At 40.9% G+C, this 18,213-nt stretch overlaps 1 protein-coding gene across 1 annotated transcript in view; it reads right to left on the reverse strand.

Annotated features, from left to right (window-relative positions):
• Positions 1–18,213, reverse strand: part of FRMD3 (FERM domain containing 3) — a 154,245-nt gene that overhangs the window by 76,384 nt on the left and 59,648 nt on the right. The window contains exon 2 of the mRNA XM_067316178.1: positions 15,445–15,549. Coding sequence (XP_067172279.1) covers positions 15,445–15,549 — 105 coding nt within the window. The remainder of the gene's footprint in view (positions 1–15,444; positions 15,550–18,213) is intronic.

Below are 18,213 nucleotides of genomic sequence, written 5' to 3' on the forward strand. Positions count from 1 at the left end.
CCAGTCTGCAGCAGACACTTCAGTCTTAAACTTTCAATCATTTTTTCCAGAAGAATCATCATATTGGACTAAGTAGACAGAATATTCAGAAACTTTTACACCCTCTGCTCATTAATGTTGCCTTGTACAGTCTTTATAACTAAGTCATGTAAAATTACTATACTCTCAACCAGTACCCTCAGAATCTTTTTAAGAACTGGAAATCTGAAAGGGAAGAGTGCACTTTTCCATAATGTACAACAGAGAGGTATGTAATGCTACCAGTCAGTTTACAACTTTGCAGGAAAGGAATTGCAATGGAAGGAAATTTTTCATGTTTTATTTCTCCTGGCAGATAAACTCAGATGCTTCTATGAAGAAAAACTAAGGTTTGTATTTCAGTGAAGAGCCCTAGCACACCTCCTGTGAACATTATTAATAAGCTGAATTGTTCAGAAGGATATTTTGATTGACAGAAGAACATGCTGATATTCAAGTGCCACTTCTGACCACAGCCAGCAGCATTTGTACTAGGATTTTTCCTATAAGCAAAAAAATCTCTACACTAAAATGAGATTTGTGCTGCAGAAGCAGCTAGTAAAAAAGCACACTGTTCAGCTTTAATAAGCATAATCAACATTGAAAGGCCTTGCACCAAAGGGTTCGTTTTTAACCCTTTTCATTCAACTCCAGTTGAATGAATCCTCCAGTCTACAACAAAAAGAAACCTTAGCATTTTTACAACCACATTTAATACTTAAAATATCTCACAACGGCTACAATCTTGCCTCATAACATATAGTAATTTTACTATGCAGAAGTGCAAGAGGAAAATACTTCCCAGAAACTGTTAATAGGCAACAGAAAATTACTATTTTTTAAATCATGGTGTCTCAAGAACTCAGTCAAATTCAGCTCTAACTGTAAATTCTTTCTCTTGAATGGAATTTCTTGCAGAACAAATACCTTGGAAAGAACATTTCCAAATATCTGCAGCTTGTATCATGGCTGCTCAGAAACTCTTGTGTATGTTTAATGAGATTAATTGGAGATAAGCACTGCTACGTGTTTCTGTTTGAAGCTTGCTTATCACAGTGAAACTGATTTGGAACCCTGGTACTCAACAGACAAAAAAACAACACACACACACACACAAAAAATCACCCCTCTCGGACCAAACAAAGAAAACACCATTTCTTCTTCTTCTCTCTCTCCACAGTATATCTCATACCAAAGAACAGGATGCTTTGGGAAAAAAAGAAGCAACTGAAAAAACAATGTCTGCCTCACCAGCTTATCAGAAACATCTAGCTCGTCTGACTCTTTTTCAGACCACAGAGATACAATATTTCTTTATTTTGCTCTGAAGAAGAGCGAAGGAGTGGAGGGGAGTGTTCATAAAATGGTAAGGTAATTAAAGAAAGTTGCTAGTGCTTGCAGTACTTTATAGCTATATAATCCAGGATGAATTAACAGATAGGAACCCAGACAAGGCACACAGATACGCAAGCTTTTCTTCCTATCATATTCCCATCCCACCCTTTCTCCACCAGGATCTAGATAGTCCTAGATGAGCAGCCAGGCAGCAAAGAGCAACTTGGACAATTAGCAATGCTGTACTGTTCCCATGGAACTGAGAGTTGAGGTGTTTTCCCGCTATTTTCATCTAGCAGGAGAACAACACATTTTGATATTTTCTTCCTCTTTTTTGAAGGCCAGACTGAAACATCAGCCCAGACAAGGTCAGGTTTTATGGTCATTTGAAAAAGTAAATCACCTATTCTAACAAAAAGTGAGAGGCAAAAAAGCAAATTTTCAAATATGAAACCTTTATAAATCACCACATGAATAATGAAAAAGGGCAAACTGGACAGATAACTAATCCAATTATCCTTTTTATTCAATTAAGGCAGTTTAGAAGTGAATGAAGCAAGTAGTGAAAAGTATCCCTGAGCATCCTATAAAACAGGCTATGCTAATGTGGATCACATTCCTCATACAGCACATTAAACCCCAGGAATACAGATTTAGCTAATGTATCTGGAAGCAAACGCTTGTTTCACTAGGACCCGACTTTCATGGGTTAAAAATGGACTGAAAAGAAACAGAACAATTTAACAGTCTAGATTTTCCCTGCCAGCTCAGGGAACCAATAGGCAGTTTTTAGAAGCTCACATTTCTGTGGTGACCTTCTGATGGTGGAAGATTACGAACACGTAGGCAATTCAGCTGAATCTTCTAGCAAATTGAGCAGTTACTTTATAATTCGTGGAGATTTTCAAAGACAGGGCAATTAGGTGCCTAATATTGAGTGTCAGTGGAAGATAAACACCTAGTAGTTGCTAGTACTTCTGAAAATAGCCATTCCTATATTTGTTTGTGTATTTCAATTTGAGTTTTAAGAAAGATTTTCCCCTGAGTACTTATCTTTCAGCCTTACAGCCTTAACTATTAATAATTAATAACCGTGCCTTGTCTGTACTACCGAGTATTCATGCTATATTTATTCCAAGATTAATTAGCTGTTATAGCTAGGACCAGATTAAGGTTTCTGTAAATTCATCCAAGGGTTTCTTCAGCAATTTTCAATCCAAATGGGTTTGACTGTGCAAAATGTTCCTTCTACATATATATATATATTTTAACAATTTGCCTGAATTAAAATAAAAATCACCAGTTGAAAAAGGAAGCTCTACTATCTCATTTTGAGTTAGCTTGTCAGGCCAAATTTTGGAACTATTTAAAATCTTCAGTTACAATATTGCTCTACTCTATGCCACACTACCTTGTAGAAATAAACTTCAGGTGTCTCAAATTCTAACACCTCATTAGACAAATAAAACAAACAAGCAAAGTAGTCAGAAATGACCCTAGAATCACAGGCCAGAACCCAGAGCTCCTCTCCTTCCAGTGAAGTGTGCAAGCCAACAAATTAAAAATTAAAAAAAAAAAAAAAATCATGTTACACAGCTTTTTTTGGCCTCATGAATTCCACACTGTTGTTGTCCATACAGTTTGCTTTAGCTGGATGATGGCTCAACTCAGCTTAGCTTTATACATGATGGCTCAAATCAACAATCAGAGGCCATTCCTGCAGAGGCTTAGCCTCCCTTTTCCTTGAGAGCACACCAGCAACATGGTCATTACCCAACAGACAGGAGAAGACTTTGATCCTAATCCAGCTATTAGGTATTACTGAGGAGCCTGTGAGGAGATTCAGGTTCAATGCTGCCCACTTCTAATCTCTTCTGCCCAAAGAGGTTGGATGGGAGGTGGGTATCAAGACACTCTGCCCAGAAGTCCTGGCAGAAGCAGAAGCAGAGCTAAAGATACTTAAAGATCTTGAAGAGCAAACATGGGGATACCTAGTGAATTTTGGTGCTTCAAGCGTCAGTGGTGAGTAAGCAAAGTATTTTGGACAAAAAATATGCTTAAAATTGCTTTCTGGATCTGCCCTTCAGTAATTAAGAGTCTCTCTGACTAAGACTTCATTGAGACAGCACGCTGTGTTTTGAACTGGAGCAGTTTTCACTTTGTAAATACAGCCCTCACCTCTGCTCAGCATTTAAGTGGCACTGAGCAGTCATTAGTGAGACCAGGTGTGTGCTTGCTTCCCCACAAATGTCGAGCAGCTGATGTGTTATGAGCTTCCACAGCAAAAGTTCAGGAGGAGCAAGGATATCACACAAGGGTAAAAGCATCATCTTAGAAAGCTTATTATTAAACTCTGCAAACACTGATGTGCTTCTATCAAAGACACTTCATCACACAGGCTGTTTCAAATGAAGTCATTCACTCAGAAGCTCAGACAGGACTAAGTTTGGTCTCAGTATATCATAGGGGCATGGGTTTTAAACTAAGAACTTAAGAGGACACTGTGTCCCATATGCATTCTCACAACCTTTGTCAGGTATAATTATAATCCCCATACTGCTCTTCCTCCACATTGTAACAGCCACAGCCACTCTGCAGTGCGAAGATGTGTGCTCCAAGCTCCTTTTTCTCTTCCTGTGGACTCCTGCATTAGACTGGCATAAAAGAAAGTTAAGCTCCTAAGGTGCTACTAGACCAGAATCAGGTGCTTGGGACTTGGCCATAAACTCAACAAACTTGATGAAAAAAATTCCTCCTCCTTCAACAGAACAGGCTTTTGAATCAGGCCCCTTGTTTGCAAGAGGAGCAGGAAAGAAGGAACAATCACGAGTGGCCAAACACCATGAATATTGAAATCACCCTCAACAAGCAATAGTCAGTCAAGTACTCAGATGTGCATACAGTGAAATAGAATTAGAAGAACTTGCAGATGTCACAAGAATATTCTGGCCAGACAAGGATTTTTTTTTTTCCAAGACTTTTGTTTAAGGAACAGAACAGAACAGGAAAATGCAGAGATGCACTGAAACACTGCTAGAAAAGTAATAAAAGTTAACTTTGTTTAAATCTCAACCCTATATTAATCTTTAAAATAAATACCTCAAATACCTCACCTTCTTCTTGAAAGAAAAGCAAATCTAAATCAATCTGCTTTAGGCCCAAGACAGTATCTTCCACCTGGTCACTGCCTGCCAAAAGTCAGACTCAAACAACAGTGACAGTACCCAAGGCTAATGGAGAGTTCAGAGAGGGGAATTAATTGGGTGCCCACTCTATATTGGCACAACAGATGCCAAATGACAATGGCAGCTGCATGTCTCCTTATTTATGTTCAAGGGCTAACACCATTTTTTTGTGCCTTGAAGAACCTCTTAGTATAACAAGAATATTAATATTGCTCTGTTGCAGTAAAGGAGCTGTTCCTCCCTACTGTCCCCAGAATGAGGACATTTGCCCTAGTTAGTGGTGTGTTATTTAAGGAGAAACAAGTACATCAGCTATCAGGGAAATTAACCTGGTTCAAAAATAATGCCCCACACTGGAGCAGAAGCAGCAGTGGTATAATTCTAGGCTGGAATTTATTACACAGATTTCCAAATTCTCATTCCATTTTACACTGAAATATTCAGAGACACTCCAGTGATATAAGTCAATGTAGTTCAACTGATCCATAACCTCTACGCTCCTAGAATCTCCATATATTGATGCATGCATGACTTGCCAAGCTTTCTCAACTAACAGCTTCACAACTGCTGGAAGAATCATCTTGATCCTTATTAAAATAGCCTGCACAGTGATTTGGTTTGCAAGATTAGTAATTTTCACATAAACTAATTCAGTTAGTAGCATTAATGCTGAATTAAATGTGTGTGTACATTTATATTACCATTCATCAGTTTCAAACTTTGCTTATTACATAAAAACACCTCTACTGGTAAAAATAAATATCCATTTAGCTCAGTACTCTATCCCTGAAAGTGTCCTGAAGCAAAGAGAAAGACTGCAAGAACAAAACTAGTGAAGAACAATAATTCCCATTGCATCCACTGGACTTTTTGCAATAGCCTCCATTACAATTTGTTTGTTAGTCTTTTTGGACTTTCACCAATCTGTCTAAACATTTATTTTTTGAAAACATTCTTTGATTTTTTCTGGCATCTGCAAAAATGAATTCTACAACTATGCACAGTATTAAAAAAAAAAAGTACTTACTTGCTTTACATCAAGTGCTTTGTAATTTCGTTAGGTGACTTTTAGTTGTGTTATAAGAATTCCTTAGTAATTCTTCCCTAGTCACCATCTCCAAGCCATTTTATATCATATCTTCTCTCTCTCTCCATTACCTCTTTTCCCAGCTGAATTATCCACATTCATATTTTATATCAGCCTCATAGCTTTCTCTGTTCCCTTTCTAGTTCTACTGTATCTTTTTGAAATAGCACAATCCGAACCACACACACTACACATGGTCACAGCAAGACTATGAGCAAATGCACATCATTTTTGTGATAATGCTGTAAAGGAGGACAGCTTCATATATACAAAGAAGCATTAAAACTTTAATTAGCCTACAGCTCAGTCACTCTGGTGTTTGGTCTGTAATACTTCTGCTCAACCCCTTCAAAGAGATTGCAGAGCTACAAAATAGTTCTCCTTCTGTAACTGTACAGAGCCTTACAAAACATTAAGCATACACATAGCTTTGTTAAGCTGAGGTAGGAAATTTTCTGTTGTCTCTTTCTGACAACCTTCACTGTGCCCACATGGGACCAAGCGTGCATTTTGAACAGGTGTTAAATAGCTGTTGTTGCTAAAACAGAGATCAGCTGCACTCCAGACTTGCTGACCCTCTCAAGAGGTCTCTCTGATGAGATACGGCTGTACGTTTTGTGTACATATCCCAATAAAAACAGAACTGCTACTTCATGATAAAGAAATCCATTACTCACCAACAGAAGGTTCCAATTTCCTTTGTTAGTAAATACTGAGACACTGCTGAACAACTTCTCTTATAGGATTAACCAAACACTGTCCAGTTCCATTGTAAATGACAAACTCTAGAATACAAAGAGACTCTATAATAGCCTTAACATGAAGGCTATACAAACATTTAACCTGCCAAAACTACTTGTCTGTAGAGGGACCTACCTTTTTGAATGCTTCTAAACCTGAAAGCACAAAGAGAATCAGATTTGTGACAGTCATGCCGGGGCAGGCAGGCAGGCAGGAATACTATCAAATCAGTAGTGCACAATGTTGTCTTTCTAACAGTGCACAAAGCCAGGCTCTGTGCTCTGGGGAAGTCAGGAAATGCCAGTGTACTCATACCCCCATTCAAGATCTGCTGCACAGTGGGAGTGTATTCACACTGCAATTTCAGTGATTTAAAAGCTTTGTTTACATACTGCCAGGCATAGATGTGTGTAACTAAAACTACTGCAGACAATGCTGCTCCCAGACAGCCCTACAGCCTATCCAAATGAAAAAGCACCTTAATATTTCAGGGTGATTACAGTCTTAAACTTTTCTACAGCAACAGCTGAGATCTCACAAATGGTTCTGGGTCCTACAAAGTCTTTTCCACTTCCAATCTACCCAAGCTCCAGTGTGCTTCTGTGCAACTACCACCTCATATGTTCTAACTCAAAAGCGTAATCACAAGCCCAGACTCAAATTCAACCATTTTAAGAAATCCAGTATTTCCATCTTTAAGTCTCTGCTAGGATGCCCTCCTGAAGAGATTTCAGGAATAAATTTCACCATACTACCATGTCCCTTCAGCACTATCCTTCATTGTCCTCCACATCAGCGGCCTCCCTCAGCAAGGAATCCTCTCTCTAGGGAGAGATGCCAGTGTTATTTCATCCCATTTCCATCTCCCACCAGCCCAAAGAATGGGAGAAAAGGCTCTCAGTCAACCTGAGCTTTCTGGTACAGAATTAGCCATGCTGCATTTCCTCAAGAGTGAGAGTGTAAAAACTGGCCTCAATTATTTTAGATCTCTTGTGAGATCTACTGGTCAAAAATAAATGAAAAAAAATATCAGACTACCAATCAGACTACCAGACCCTGTGCCCTGCCGGAACGCCCGGAAGAAGCGGCGGGTGATTGTTGTGGGGGACTCCCTGCTACAGGGGACGGAGGCACCTATCTGCCGACCTGACCTCATGTCTAGAGAGGTTTGTGGCCTGCCAGGGGCTCGTGTGAGAGATGTCATGCAAAGACTGCCTAGGCTCGTCCATTCTTTGGACTATTACCCACTGCTGCTCTTCCATGTGGGCGCCAATGACACCAAGGGCAAACTGGAGACCATCAAGCAGGATTTCAGAGCTGTGGGGATGGTGGTCAAGGGTCTGGGAGCCCAGGTCATCTTCTCCTCAATCCTGCCAGTGAGGGGGATGGATGAGAGGAGGAGGAGATAGACTTTCCAAATTAACGACTGGCTGTGCTGCTGGTGTTGCCAACAGGGTTTGGGTTTCTACGACCATGGGACCCTGTTTGAAGATTGACAACTGATGGCGAGAGATGGGATCTGCCTCACTAAGCAGGGCACGCGTGTCTTTGCCAACAGGTTGGCCAACCTGGTAAGGAGGGCTTTAAACTAGGAAAGATGGGGGAAGGGGAGAGTTATAGTGCCAGGGTAGCTGGCAAAAGACAGCTCAAGTCAGGATGCCTCCAGCAGGTGAATGCAGCCAGGGAAGTGCGCATGGGATGTGGCTATGGAGGACCCTCTTTTACCCCTCCTGGGAAACCTGCATGCTCCACCACCTCTCTGAAATGCCTGTACACCAATGCACGCAGCATGGGGAACAAACAGGAAGAACTAGAGATGTGTGTGCGGTCGCAGGGCCATGATCTCATTGCCATTACAGAGACATGGTGGGATAGCTCGCATGACTGGAGTGCTGTCATGGATGGCTACGTGATTTTTAGGAAAGACAGGCCAGGAAAGCGAGGTGGTGGAGTTGCTCTTCATGTGAGAGAGAAACTGGAATGTATTGAGCTGTGCCTAGGGGTGGATGAAGAGCGAGTCGAGAGCTTCTGGGTAAGGATTAAAGGGCAGGCTAGCATGGGTGACACGGTTGCGGGTGTTTACTACAGGCCACCTGATCAGGAAGAGGAAGTCGATGAGGCCTTCTACAGACAGCTGGAAGTAGCCTCGTGATTCCAGGCCCTGGTTCTCATGGGGGACTTCAACCACCCTGATATCTGCTGGAGAGACAACACAGCTAGGCACAAACAGTCCTGGAGGTTCCTGCAGAGCATTGGTGACAACTTCTTGACACAGGCGGTGGAGGAGCCAACAAGGAGAGGTGTGCTGCTGGACCTTGTACTAACAAACAAAGAAGGACTGGTGGAAGATGTGAAGGTCAGGGGCAGCCTTGGCTGCAGGGACCATGAGATGGTGGAGTTCAGGATCCTGTGAGGAGGCAGCAGGGCACCAGGTAGGATCGCAACCCTGGACTTGAGGAGAGCAAACTTTGGCCTCTTCAGGGACCTACTTGGAGGAATCCCATGGGTCAGGGCCCTAGGAGGAAGGGGAGTCCAAGAGAGCTGGTTAATATTCAAACATCACCTCCTCCAGGCTCAAGAGCGGTGCATCCCTATGAGTAGGAAGTCAAGCAAAAGAGGCAGGAGACCTGCATGGATGAGCAAGGAGCTCCTGACAAAACTCAACCAGAAGAAGGAAGTATACAGAAAGTGGAAAGGGGGACAGGCCACTTGGGAGGAATATAGGAATGTTGTCAGAGTATGCAGGGATGTGACGAGGAAGGCTAAGGCCTGTTTGGAATTAAATCTGGTGAGAGATGTCAAGGACAACAAGAAGGGCTTCTTCAAATACATCAGTAGCAAGAGGAAGACTAGGGAAAATGTGGGCCCTTTGCTGAATGGGGGTGGGTGCCCTGGTGACGAAGGATGCAGAGAAGGCAGAGTTACTGAATGCCTTCCTTGCTTCAGTCTTTACTGCTCAGGACAGCCCTCAGGAACCCCAGACCCTGGAGGCAAGAGAGAAAGTCTGGAGGAAGGAAGACTTTCCCTTGGTGGAGGAGGAGTGGGTTAGAGATCATTTAAGCAAACTGGACACCCACAAATCCATGGGCCCTGATGGGATGCACCCACGAGTGCTGAGGGAGCTGGCGGATGTCATTGCTAAGCCACTCTCCATCATCTTGGAAAGGTCATGGAGGACAGGAGAGGTGCCTGAAGACTGGAAGAAAGCCAGTGTCACCCCAGTCTTCAAAAAGGGCAAGGAGGAGGACCCAGGGAACTACAGGCCGGTCAGCCTCGCCTGCATCCCTGGAAAGGTGACAGAGCAGCTCATCCTGGAGGCCATCTCCAAGCATGTGGAGGACAAGAAGGTGATCAGGAGTAGTCAGCATGGCTTCACCAAGGGGAAATCATGCCTAACCAATCTGATAGCCTTCTATGATGGAATGACTGGCTGGGTAGATGAGGGGAGAGCAGTGGATGTTGTCTACCTTGACTTCAGCAAGGCTTTCGACACTGTCTCCCATAGCATCCTCATAGACAAACTCAGGAAGTGTGGGCTAGATGAGTGGACAGTGAGGTGGATTGAGAACTGGCTGAATGGCAGAGCTTGGAGAGTTGTGATCAGTGGTGCAGAGTCTAGTTGGAGGCCTGTAGCTAGCGGTGTCCCCCAGGGGTCAGTACTGGGTCCAGTCTTGTTCAACTTCTTCATCAATGACCTGGATGAAGGGACAGAGTGCACCCTCAGCAAGTTTGCTGACGACACAAAACTGGGAGGAGTGGCTGATACACCAGAGGGCTGTGCTGCCAGTCAGAGGGACCTGGACAGGCTGGAGAGGTGGGCGGAGAGGAACCTCATGAGGTTCAACAAAGGCAAGTGCAGGGTCCTGCACCTGGGGAGGAATAACCCCAGGCACCAGTACAGGTTGGGGGTTGACCTGCTGGAAAGCAGCTCTGCGGAGAAGGACCTGGGAGTGCTGGTGGACACCAAGTTAAGCATGAGGCAGCAATGTGCCCTTGTGGCCAAGAAGGCCAACGGTATCCTGGGCTGCACCAGGAAGAGTGTTGCCAGCAGGTCGAGGGAGGTGATCCTGCCCCTCTACTCAGCCCTGGTGAGGACACATTTGGAGTACTGTGTCCAGTTCTGGGCTCCCCAGTACAAGAGGGACGTGGCACTACTGGAGCGAGTCCAGCGAAGGGCTACAAAGATGATTAGGGGACTGGAGCATCTCTCTTATGAGGAAAGGCTGAGAGAGCTGGGCCTGTTTAGCTTGGAGAAGAGAAGGCTGAGAGGAGATCTTATCAATGTGTACAAGTATCTGAAGGGAGGGTGTTGAGAGGATGGGACCAGACTCTTTTCAGTGGTGCCGAGCGACAGGATGCGAGGCAACGGGCACAAACTGAAACACAGACACTTCCATCTGAACATGAGGAAAAACTTTTTCACTGTGAGGGTGACAGAGCACTGGAACAGCTTGCCCAGAGAGGTTGTGGAGTCTCCTTCTCTGGAGATATTCAAAACCCGCCTGGACGCGACCCTGTGCAACGTGCTCTAGGTGACCCTGCTTGAGCAGGGGGGTTGGACTAGATGATCTCCAGAGGTCCCTTCCAACCTCAGCGATTCTGTGATTCTGTGATTCTGTAATAAGTGGTTCCTTGAGTAGCAGAAGCAGTGAAACCTCTTCCAAGTATGTCTCTTGTTTGAAACTACTTTTCCTTAAAAAAGTACAAGCTGCAAATGAAAGTTTCTGGGTACTCATAGTATTTCCCTCCCAACTCTCTCTAGATTCTCTATGGGATGGGTTTGCCCTGCAGTGTTTCCCTCAGTGAAAAGATTAATAGGATTTCTTCCTCTGATGTGGCAGCCTCTCTTCATGAAACCTTACAGGAACTTAATATTTGAGACCTCTATCTTCAGTCAAATTTGATTGAAACTGGCTTCAAATGCTATTACAGAAGGGAGTTGGGGGGAAAGGCAGTGTGATTGATATGCCTAGTTTCCTAAGGAATCCAGGCTAAAACCTCAACAGTTAACATAATATGAATACAAAGAACTCACTTGTTCCCAGTATAGTACAGTTACACGTAAAAAGGCATACTTTCAGCAAAACTGTTTTTTTTGTGAAGCTACCATATGGCTCATTTTCCCCAAAGGAACATCCAAAAGTGAAGCTGGAAGATAAAATAGCACATATCATGTAGAATTTAGAGTCTTCAAATTCGAGTTGAATTTGAGGCCATTGGCATTTTTCTCCTCCTGTTTATCCAAAGATATATAGAAAGCAACCATGCTGCATTCCATTATGAATGTCTTCCAGAGTTTATTTTTGGTGTGATGTGGAAAACTCTGGGAAATTTTAGAAGGCTTAGGCATGCCTAAAATATATCCATACATGTTTACCTATGCAGAAGGAAAGAATCATTATAAAAGGGCAAAAAAAGAGTATACCTTATGACTTACTTGAAAAAATAATCTATAAAAATTATAGTCATTTCCCACCACAGAGAATACTTCAAAATTTTCTTCCAACCTAAGACAATTAGTTCAAATATCAGCATTTTTCACAGAGTCAGAAGTTCTGACTGTTCTATACAGAAATACTGAAACACTTCATTTGAAACATCTGAAATATTGAAACAGCTCATATTTTGAATTCTCAAACTCAAGTACTTTAATACTCCTAAGTCAAAATGTTACATTTTGCTCTGATGCTCTGAAATATACATATTTGGGATGAACTAAAGCTGGTATTTTTGCCTGCTTGAGTTTCCTCAATGATTATGGAACAGAAAGACAGCAAATTAGTTTTTGGAACAACTTCTGCACAAAAAAATATACGCAAATAAATGGGAGGCAGGCAACAGTTGTACACTAAATGCCAGCAGGAGAAATTTTATATAGTACTTATATATGTGTACATGTATGCACACATGTGTACACACTATTATTTTCACATAGCTTAGCAAAGAGCCAATCAAGAACAATACCTTAAAGGACAGGATTAAATGCATAATTTAGGCCATATCCTTTGGAGCCAGACATATAACCTTTTTTGTGTAAAGGCAGAAACTAAGCAGTGGAATATAACTAGAAGAGAGGCATTCATGGTTCCAAGGAAAAGAAAATAGCAACAGGAGTTTTTTACTACCTGTGTCAGTATCATTAGTAACTGTCCTAAAAAATATTATGCTTTCTTGTTTCAGTTTTTAGTACATATTCTCTGAAAGAGATTTCAGAGTATAAAGTCTAGTACCTAGCTGTTTCTGTTAATGTGTAATATAATCCCTTTCTTAAAATGATAAAAATCCATCTTAAAGTCAGTTAAATTTTTGCCCCTACTGCTTCTGTTATGGCTGTTCCAGCATGTACTGCCCTCATTAGCTTAAATGAGAATCCACTTCACCGGCTTAAACATTTATTTTTCTCTCTAGTTTACACTCTGACACAACTATAAATGGTAACCATATCCTCTTATCCTTTGTTTTGCTGCACTACATAGGTTGCACACTTCTGAATATAGTCTCATAAACAGGCTCTCCTTTCTAATGCTCCTTCTGTTGATTCAGTTAAATCAATCTTTCTTGAATGTGGATGCTGAGATTAGAACAGCTGAGATCTCATCAGGGTCCTGTATAATGACATTAATACTTTCCTGAAAACATTTCATCTGCTACTTCTTTTTTGATTGCCATATCATGCTGGTGTCTTATCGCTATCTTGATTACAATGACAACACTATCACTACTGAAACTGGACCAGGAGATTTCTGTTTCATATATTGCTCTACACTTTGTTTGCCTATAGAGCACAGAAGCATATTATCACACTCAGTGTTAAACTGATTTACAATGAACTATCACTTCCCTCCAAAGCAATTGTTCTCAGTCAAACCACTAGATGTAACTCTAGAAAGAAGTTCTTTTAAAAATGCAAATGAATGTACTATTTTCCAAACAAAACACTTGGTGAATTCCATTTACAGACCTTTACTGACTTTGCTTGATATTGTTTCCATTTTGTAACACACCTAAACATATTACATAAAACATCGCTCCCTTTTTCCTTAATGGGACTTGTTCTTTCCAGCAAGGCGGCTACTATGATGGGATCCTCCTCTCTGCAACCCACTACATCTTACACTTGCCGCAACTTATGTCTATGATCGTGAGTCTCTTGCTGATGAACTTTATCTAGCTACAGTGTTTGGGCCCTAATATACTGGCCTGTTATAGTGCCAGGTGACTGTGGGTTAGTATGGCTCTTTAAGATCAGAACAGTCTTCCTGTTGATAAGAGAAAGACTGCAACAGTTTCACAATCTTCCTACATTTGGTTGGAAGGTATTCATGCATTCATATGGGTTATGGAGATAAAATTCAGTTAAGAGAACTACAACAAAAGCACAGATTCAAAAGAGCCATACTACATAATATTTCTTTATTATAACATTTCTCTGCATTTTAGCCCTGAAGACGGGGTTTGTTGCAGAGGAAATATTTTCTTCTTCTGAATATACTTTTGAAGGAAAGTACGTGCATAAATCACCAGAAATGCATTTTTTTTTTCTAGAATTGTCTTTCCTTAGTAACCAAGTGCAAACTTGAGCTTTAGGATGAAGTGCATCTTTCCTAAACTTAAAACAAAACTAGCTATACTATAAGATGTTTATGGGCAACTGTACAGCCAACAGGAATAAGGTACTGTAGCAAATTTGTCAATATATGGTTAACAGCTCTTTGGAAAATGAGAACCAGAAAGTATGATATAATGATTTCTGAGCAATGGGAATAGGTTTTTAGAGTTCTCACTGTGATACTGCTTTTTCATAATATTCTGCCAGAAAAAGTTAAAGTTTTTACTAACAAGATGTCTTGATTTCTGTTAAGTAAACCAACTTTTCCGTAGTAATTTTTGAATGACTGTCAAAGACAGGCCCAACAAAATTAAGTATTCATTAAGTCCTATCTAATCACAGTCTAATCCAACAGTCCACCTACTTCTGTCAGTTTCTACTAGGTGAACACCTTTCAATTTTATTGATCATGAAAGATTTAGTACACTGGTCAGAATAACTACTAACTTACTAAAAAGGAAGATGCAGTGGAAATGATCTACTGGAACTCTGCCACACTATTCCAATTCTATATAGGCTTGAGCAAAGGGTCCTAATTCCAGTGATTTTTGCCAAAATGCTAGCTAATTTGTGTATAGCAAAGATATATATCAAACTGATTTTCTCCTCCTGAATCACACCAGTTTCAAACTAGTGCTCATTTTCAGAGATTGAAAGCCTGCATATACACTCCATGCTATTTGAAGTCATATTTAAGTCTTAATTCTGAGACCAGCAGTGTCCCAGACTCCACCACACAGTGAAGAAGGAATTTGCAATTCACTGTCTGAAGACGTCTGCTTCCAGTGTCGACCATCCTTTCCTGCTCTCAAACAGTAACATTCATTTGAAACCCAAATGGGGACTAACAGCAGCAGATCACCTAGAGAAGACAAACTGCAGGATCACCTTTCACCTTAGAGGGATGACTCTAAGCACTATTCACACAAATGTCTAGAGTACAGGCCTGCAAGCATATTAAATTTTATTGTTCAAATATGATGTAAAGAGGTTCATAGTGAGAACTGAAGAACTCTCCCAACCTGACAATCATAGCTGGTTTCTGTATTACAGATATCCAAGTCTATGTCCCCTGTGAAAAGTAGAGAATGTCTTTTGCTGTTAAGCTCAATACAGTTCCAGCCAATATCACCCAAGAAATACACTCTACAGAAAAAAAGAGAAATCCTTGAGTCCAGTGCACTGCCAGAGCCTAGAGCTAGAATAACCGTGTTACCCCTGAGTCCTGACTAAAGATCTTTTCTATCTTCAGCGACCAGGAGAACTATACAAATTTGAATATATCAATTTACCTGAAACCTATCTAGATGAGCTGAGAATAAAATGAATTTAATAAAGCTACTTTAGGAACCTCTATGGATTCTGGTCAGACCATAATCGCTTAGAGATACATAACTTTGCATTAGATCTTACCTACTTGTTGAACAAATCAATTTAAAAACAAATGTATTCAGAATTCATATACATACCCTCTGCTTCTCAGGGTCGACATATCGAATGCCAAAATAGTCTTTTTCCAGCAAGCTGTAATAGTTGCAGATGTGATCTATGAGAAACTGACCTTTCGTTTCCCTCTGAAAAAGAGAAAGAATTGACACATTACTCTGAATATTCTAAACTTGATGATTATAAGTTTTAAAGAATCTAATCAAAGCATCAAAGAAAAAGGCATATGGATTTCTTTCTTTTTGGTTATTCAGATGAGGACAAAGAAGCTGAACACTTGTCTTCTCTAAAAAATGCAGCAACTAAAACATACTCCTCAGGGATCAATAAACTCCCTGCACCTTCACAAATTGATTCCTGACAAGAATACCGTAAGTTCTGCCTCAGGAAAACTCATGCTACTCTAATAGCCGCACATTTATAACATTTAAAATATTACCATTAACCATATTTCCACCTGATGCTACAATGGCACAACAGATAGCCATTTCAACACAACTTCAAAACTATGTGTGCTTTTCTGTGTCCCCAAGTTCACAAGCAGTTTTGGCAGCAACTACCATTATTGCATCTTTGTGCAGCGCCCACAGCAAGAGAGACCTGATCCTCAGTTCCTAGACAGTACTGCAGTACAAGGAAGAAATGCCCAAATGAATGATAGAAAAAGACATTTTCATCCTTGCGTCATCACTAGGTAACAACAGCCTTAAGGAAGCATGCTCTACACATCATGTTAAATTAACAACTTCATTCTTTATTTCTGTTTTCTTCAATCTTAGCACTGTCTCATCTCTCCTTAATCTAATGCAGATATAGGGAACCTTCACGAACCCTCACATTTCTTCTGCTCTAAGTAACGTGATTTTTCATATTATTACCAGCTGTGGTGTGTGGGACAAAGCTGTCCTACCTAGAATAGTTGATTCTTAGCAGGAGAAGATGCTCCGCTACGTTGCAGTGTCAGACTCTGGGTTTCTTCCCGTCTCTCTTTCCACCTAAGCCCTGCACAAGACCCCTCCATTGTGAAACCTGTATGAGCTACTTTGCAAGCCTCTACTCTTTGCTGCTATGAAACAATTCAAACTTAATGCCCTAGTGTCTACAGAACAGAAACTACACAGGATATGCAATCACAAATGTACTGAATAATACTTAACTGTTCCTCCAAATTGTTCCCTTAATAATAAATGCTATGCTGTATTTAACCCTAAGAAGGTAACAATTTAAATTACGCACAGCATGGCTACACAAAAATTAACAAAACAGCTCCCATATTTTTCAAAGTATTTTACAAAACTGGACATTGTTATCATCTGCATTTCACGTAAGAGCAGCCGAGGCAAAAACAATGCTGTGACTTGCCTGAAGTCATACTGTAAAGGGCAGTGGAAGAAATGGCCTTGAGACCACCAGTCTAGAGAGGCCTACAGCTCCCAACAGAAAAACTGATCTGTGTTTCAAGACTAGAGTGTTACACAGATAAGGACAAAATAGTGCAGTAGTTCTGTGATCGTATTATCTTTACAATTAAGACAATTCTGACAGATACAGTTGCTCTTCCTTTCACTCCCATCACCAAACAAATAAAAAGTAAAATTAAATAAAAATAAAATAAAATACCACATCACCCTCATTTAAGCCATCTACACAGTGCTGTGCAGTCCTTCCACTGAGCTTGGCAGCTCCTGTGACTATTCCCTTCTTTGTCACCTGAACCTTCTCTCACTCACCTCCAGCCACAAACTGCTAATTTCTGTCCAGATTTCTCTTTCCTGGAAACAGGGGCCTCTGTTATTTCTTCTTCTGTATATGCAAGCTACTTTCACTACTCCTTCTTTCCTCTACCTTCCGTCTCTTAAATATTTACCCTTCACTATGTCTCTTTACTCTTCCATATGTTACTTCTTGCCTGGAGGATATCTATTGCCTTATCCGCTCCATGGTATTTCCGCACTCTGTATTCCTGTTACTAACAGCCAGTGTTGAATGATGTTAACTTAATTTGTCTGTTGCCTGTACACGCTCACTCAACCTCATGCTTCACCCCCTGCACTACCTTCTTCCCAGTAACGCCACAGCAAAACGTTTCCTTCTGCAATTTTTTTTTTAAATGTCCTGAGGCTGTAGAGAAACAAAGTGAGTTGTTTTCTATTCAGAATGATTAACACATACACTGTTATTTAATACTGTATGCAGTTATGAGTATTGGCATGGTAGGTACAACCTAGTGAAAACTTTCCTCAAAAGGCAAGGTCTGTAGCAAAGATTCAAAAGTACAAAAAGTCACTCTCCGTGCGACTGACAGAAAAAATTCTCTTCAGGTCTAAACTTATGCAGGCGTATCTCCATGAAGTTTTCTAGCTAAAAACCTTAGAAGTATCTGCAAACTTTTATTTGTGACTATGCTATGAGTGCCAAAAAAAATTAAGACAAAATTGCATAGTGACATTTCAGAACATAGGCAGTAGGAAAAAAATTCAAACACAAATGTGAAATTCAAGTTACGTATTGTTTTAAGATAGACATACATTGTACTAAATAGAACTGGGGCACAACAGCTATTAGGTGACTCAGATAGATCAAAGATAGATAGTAAGATCATAATAGATCTTACCAACAACAATGCCTAAGTGTAATCCAATTTTAAAACACTGCCAGCAAGGAAAACAAACTATTCATATCTTTATCTGACAGAGGGCGTTACTGAAAGAACAGTCAATAAATCTACTAATTTCTACAGGTTCACATTCTAACCCATTCACTTAACAAGCCCTTTGCTTCCTCCACCTAAG

Source organism: Apteryx mantelli, chromosome Z (assembly GCF_036417845.1).
Source record: "Apteryx mantelli isolate bAptMan1 chromosome Z, bAptMan1.hap1, whole genome shotgun sequence".
Taxonomy (NCBI): domain Eukaryota; kingdom Metazoa; phylum Chordata; class Aves; order Apterygiformes; family Apterygidae; genus Apteryx; species Apteryx mantelli.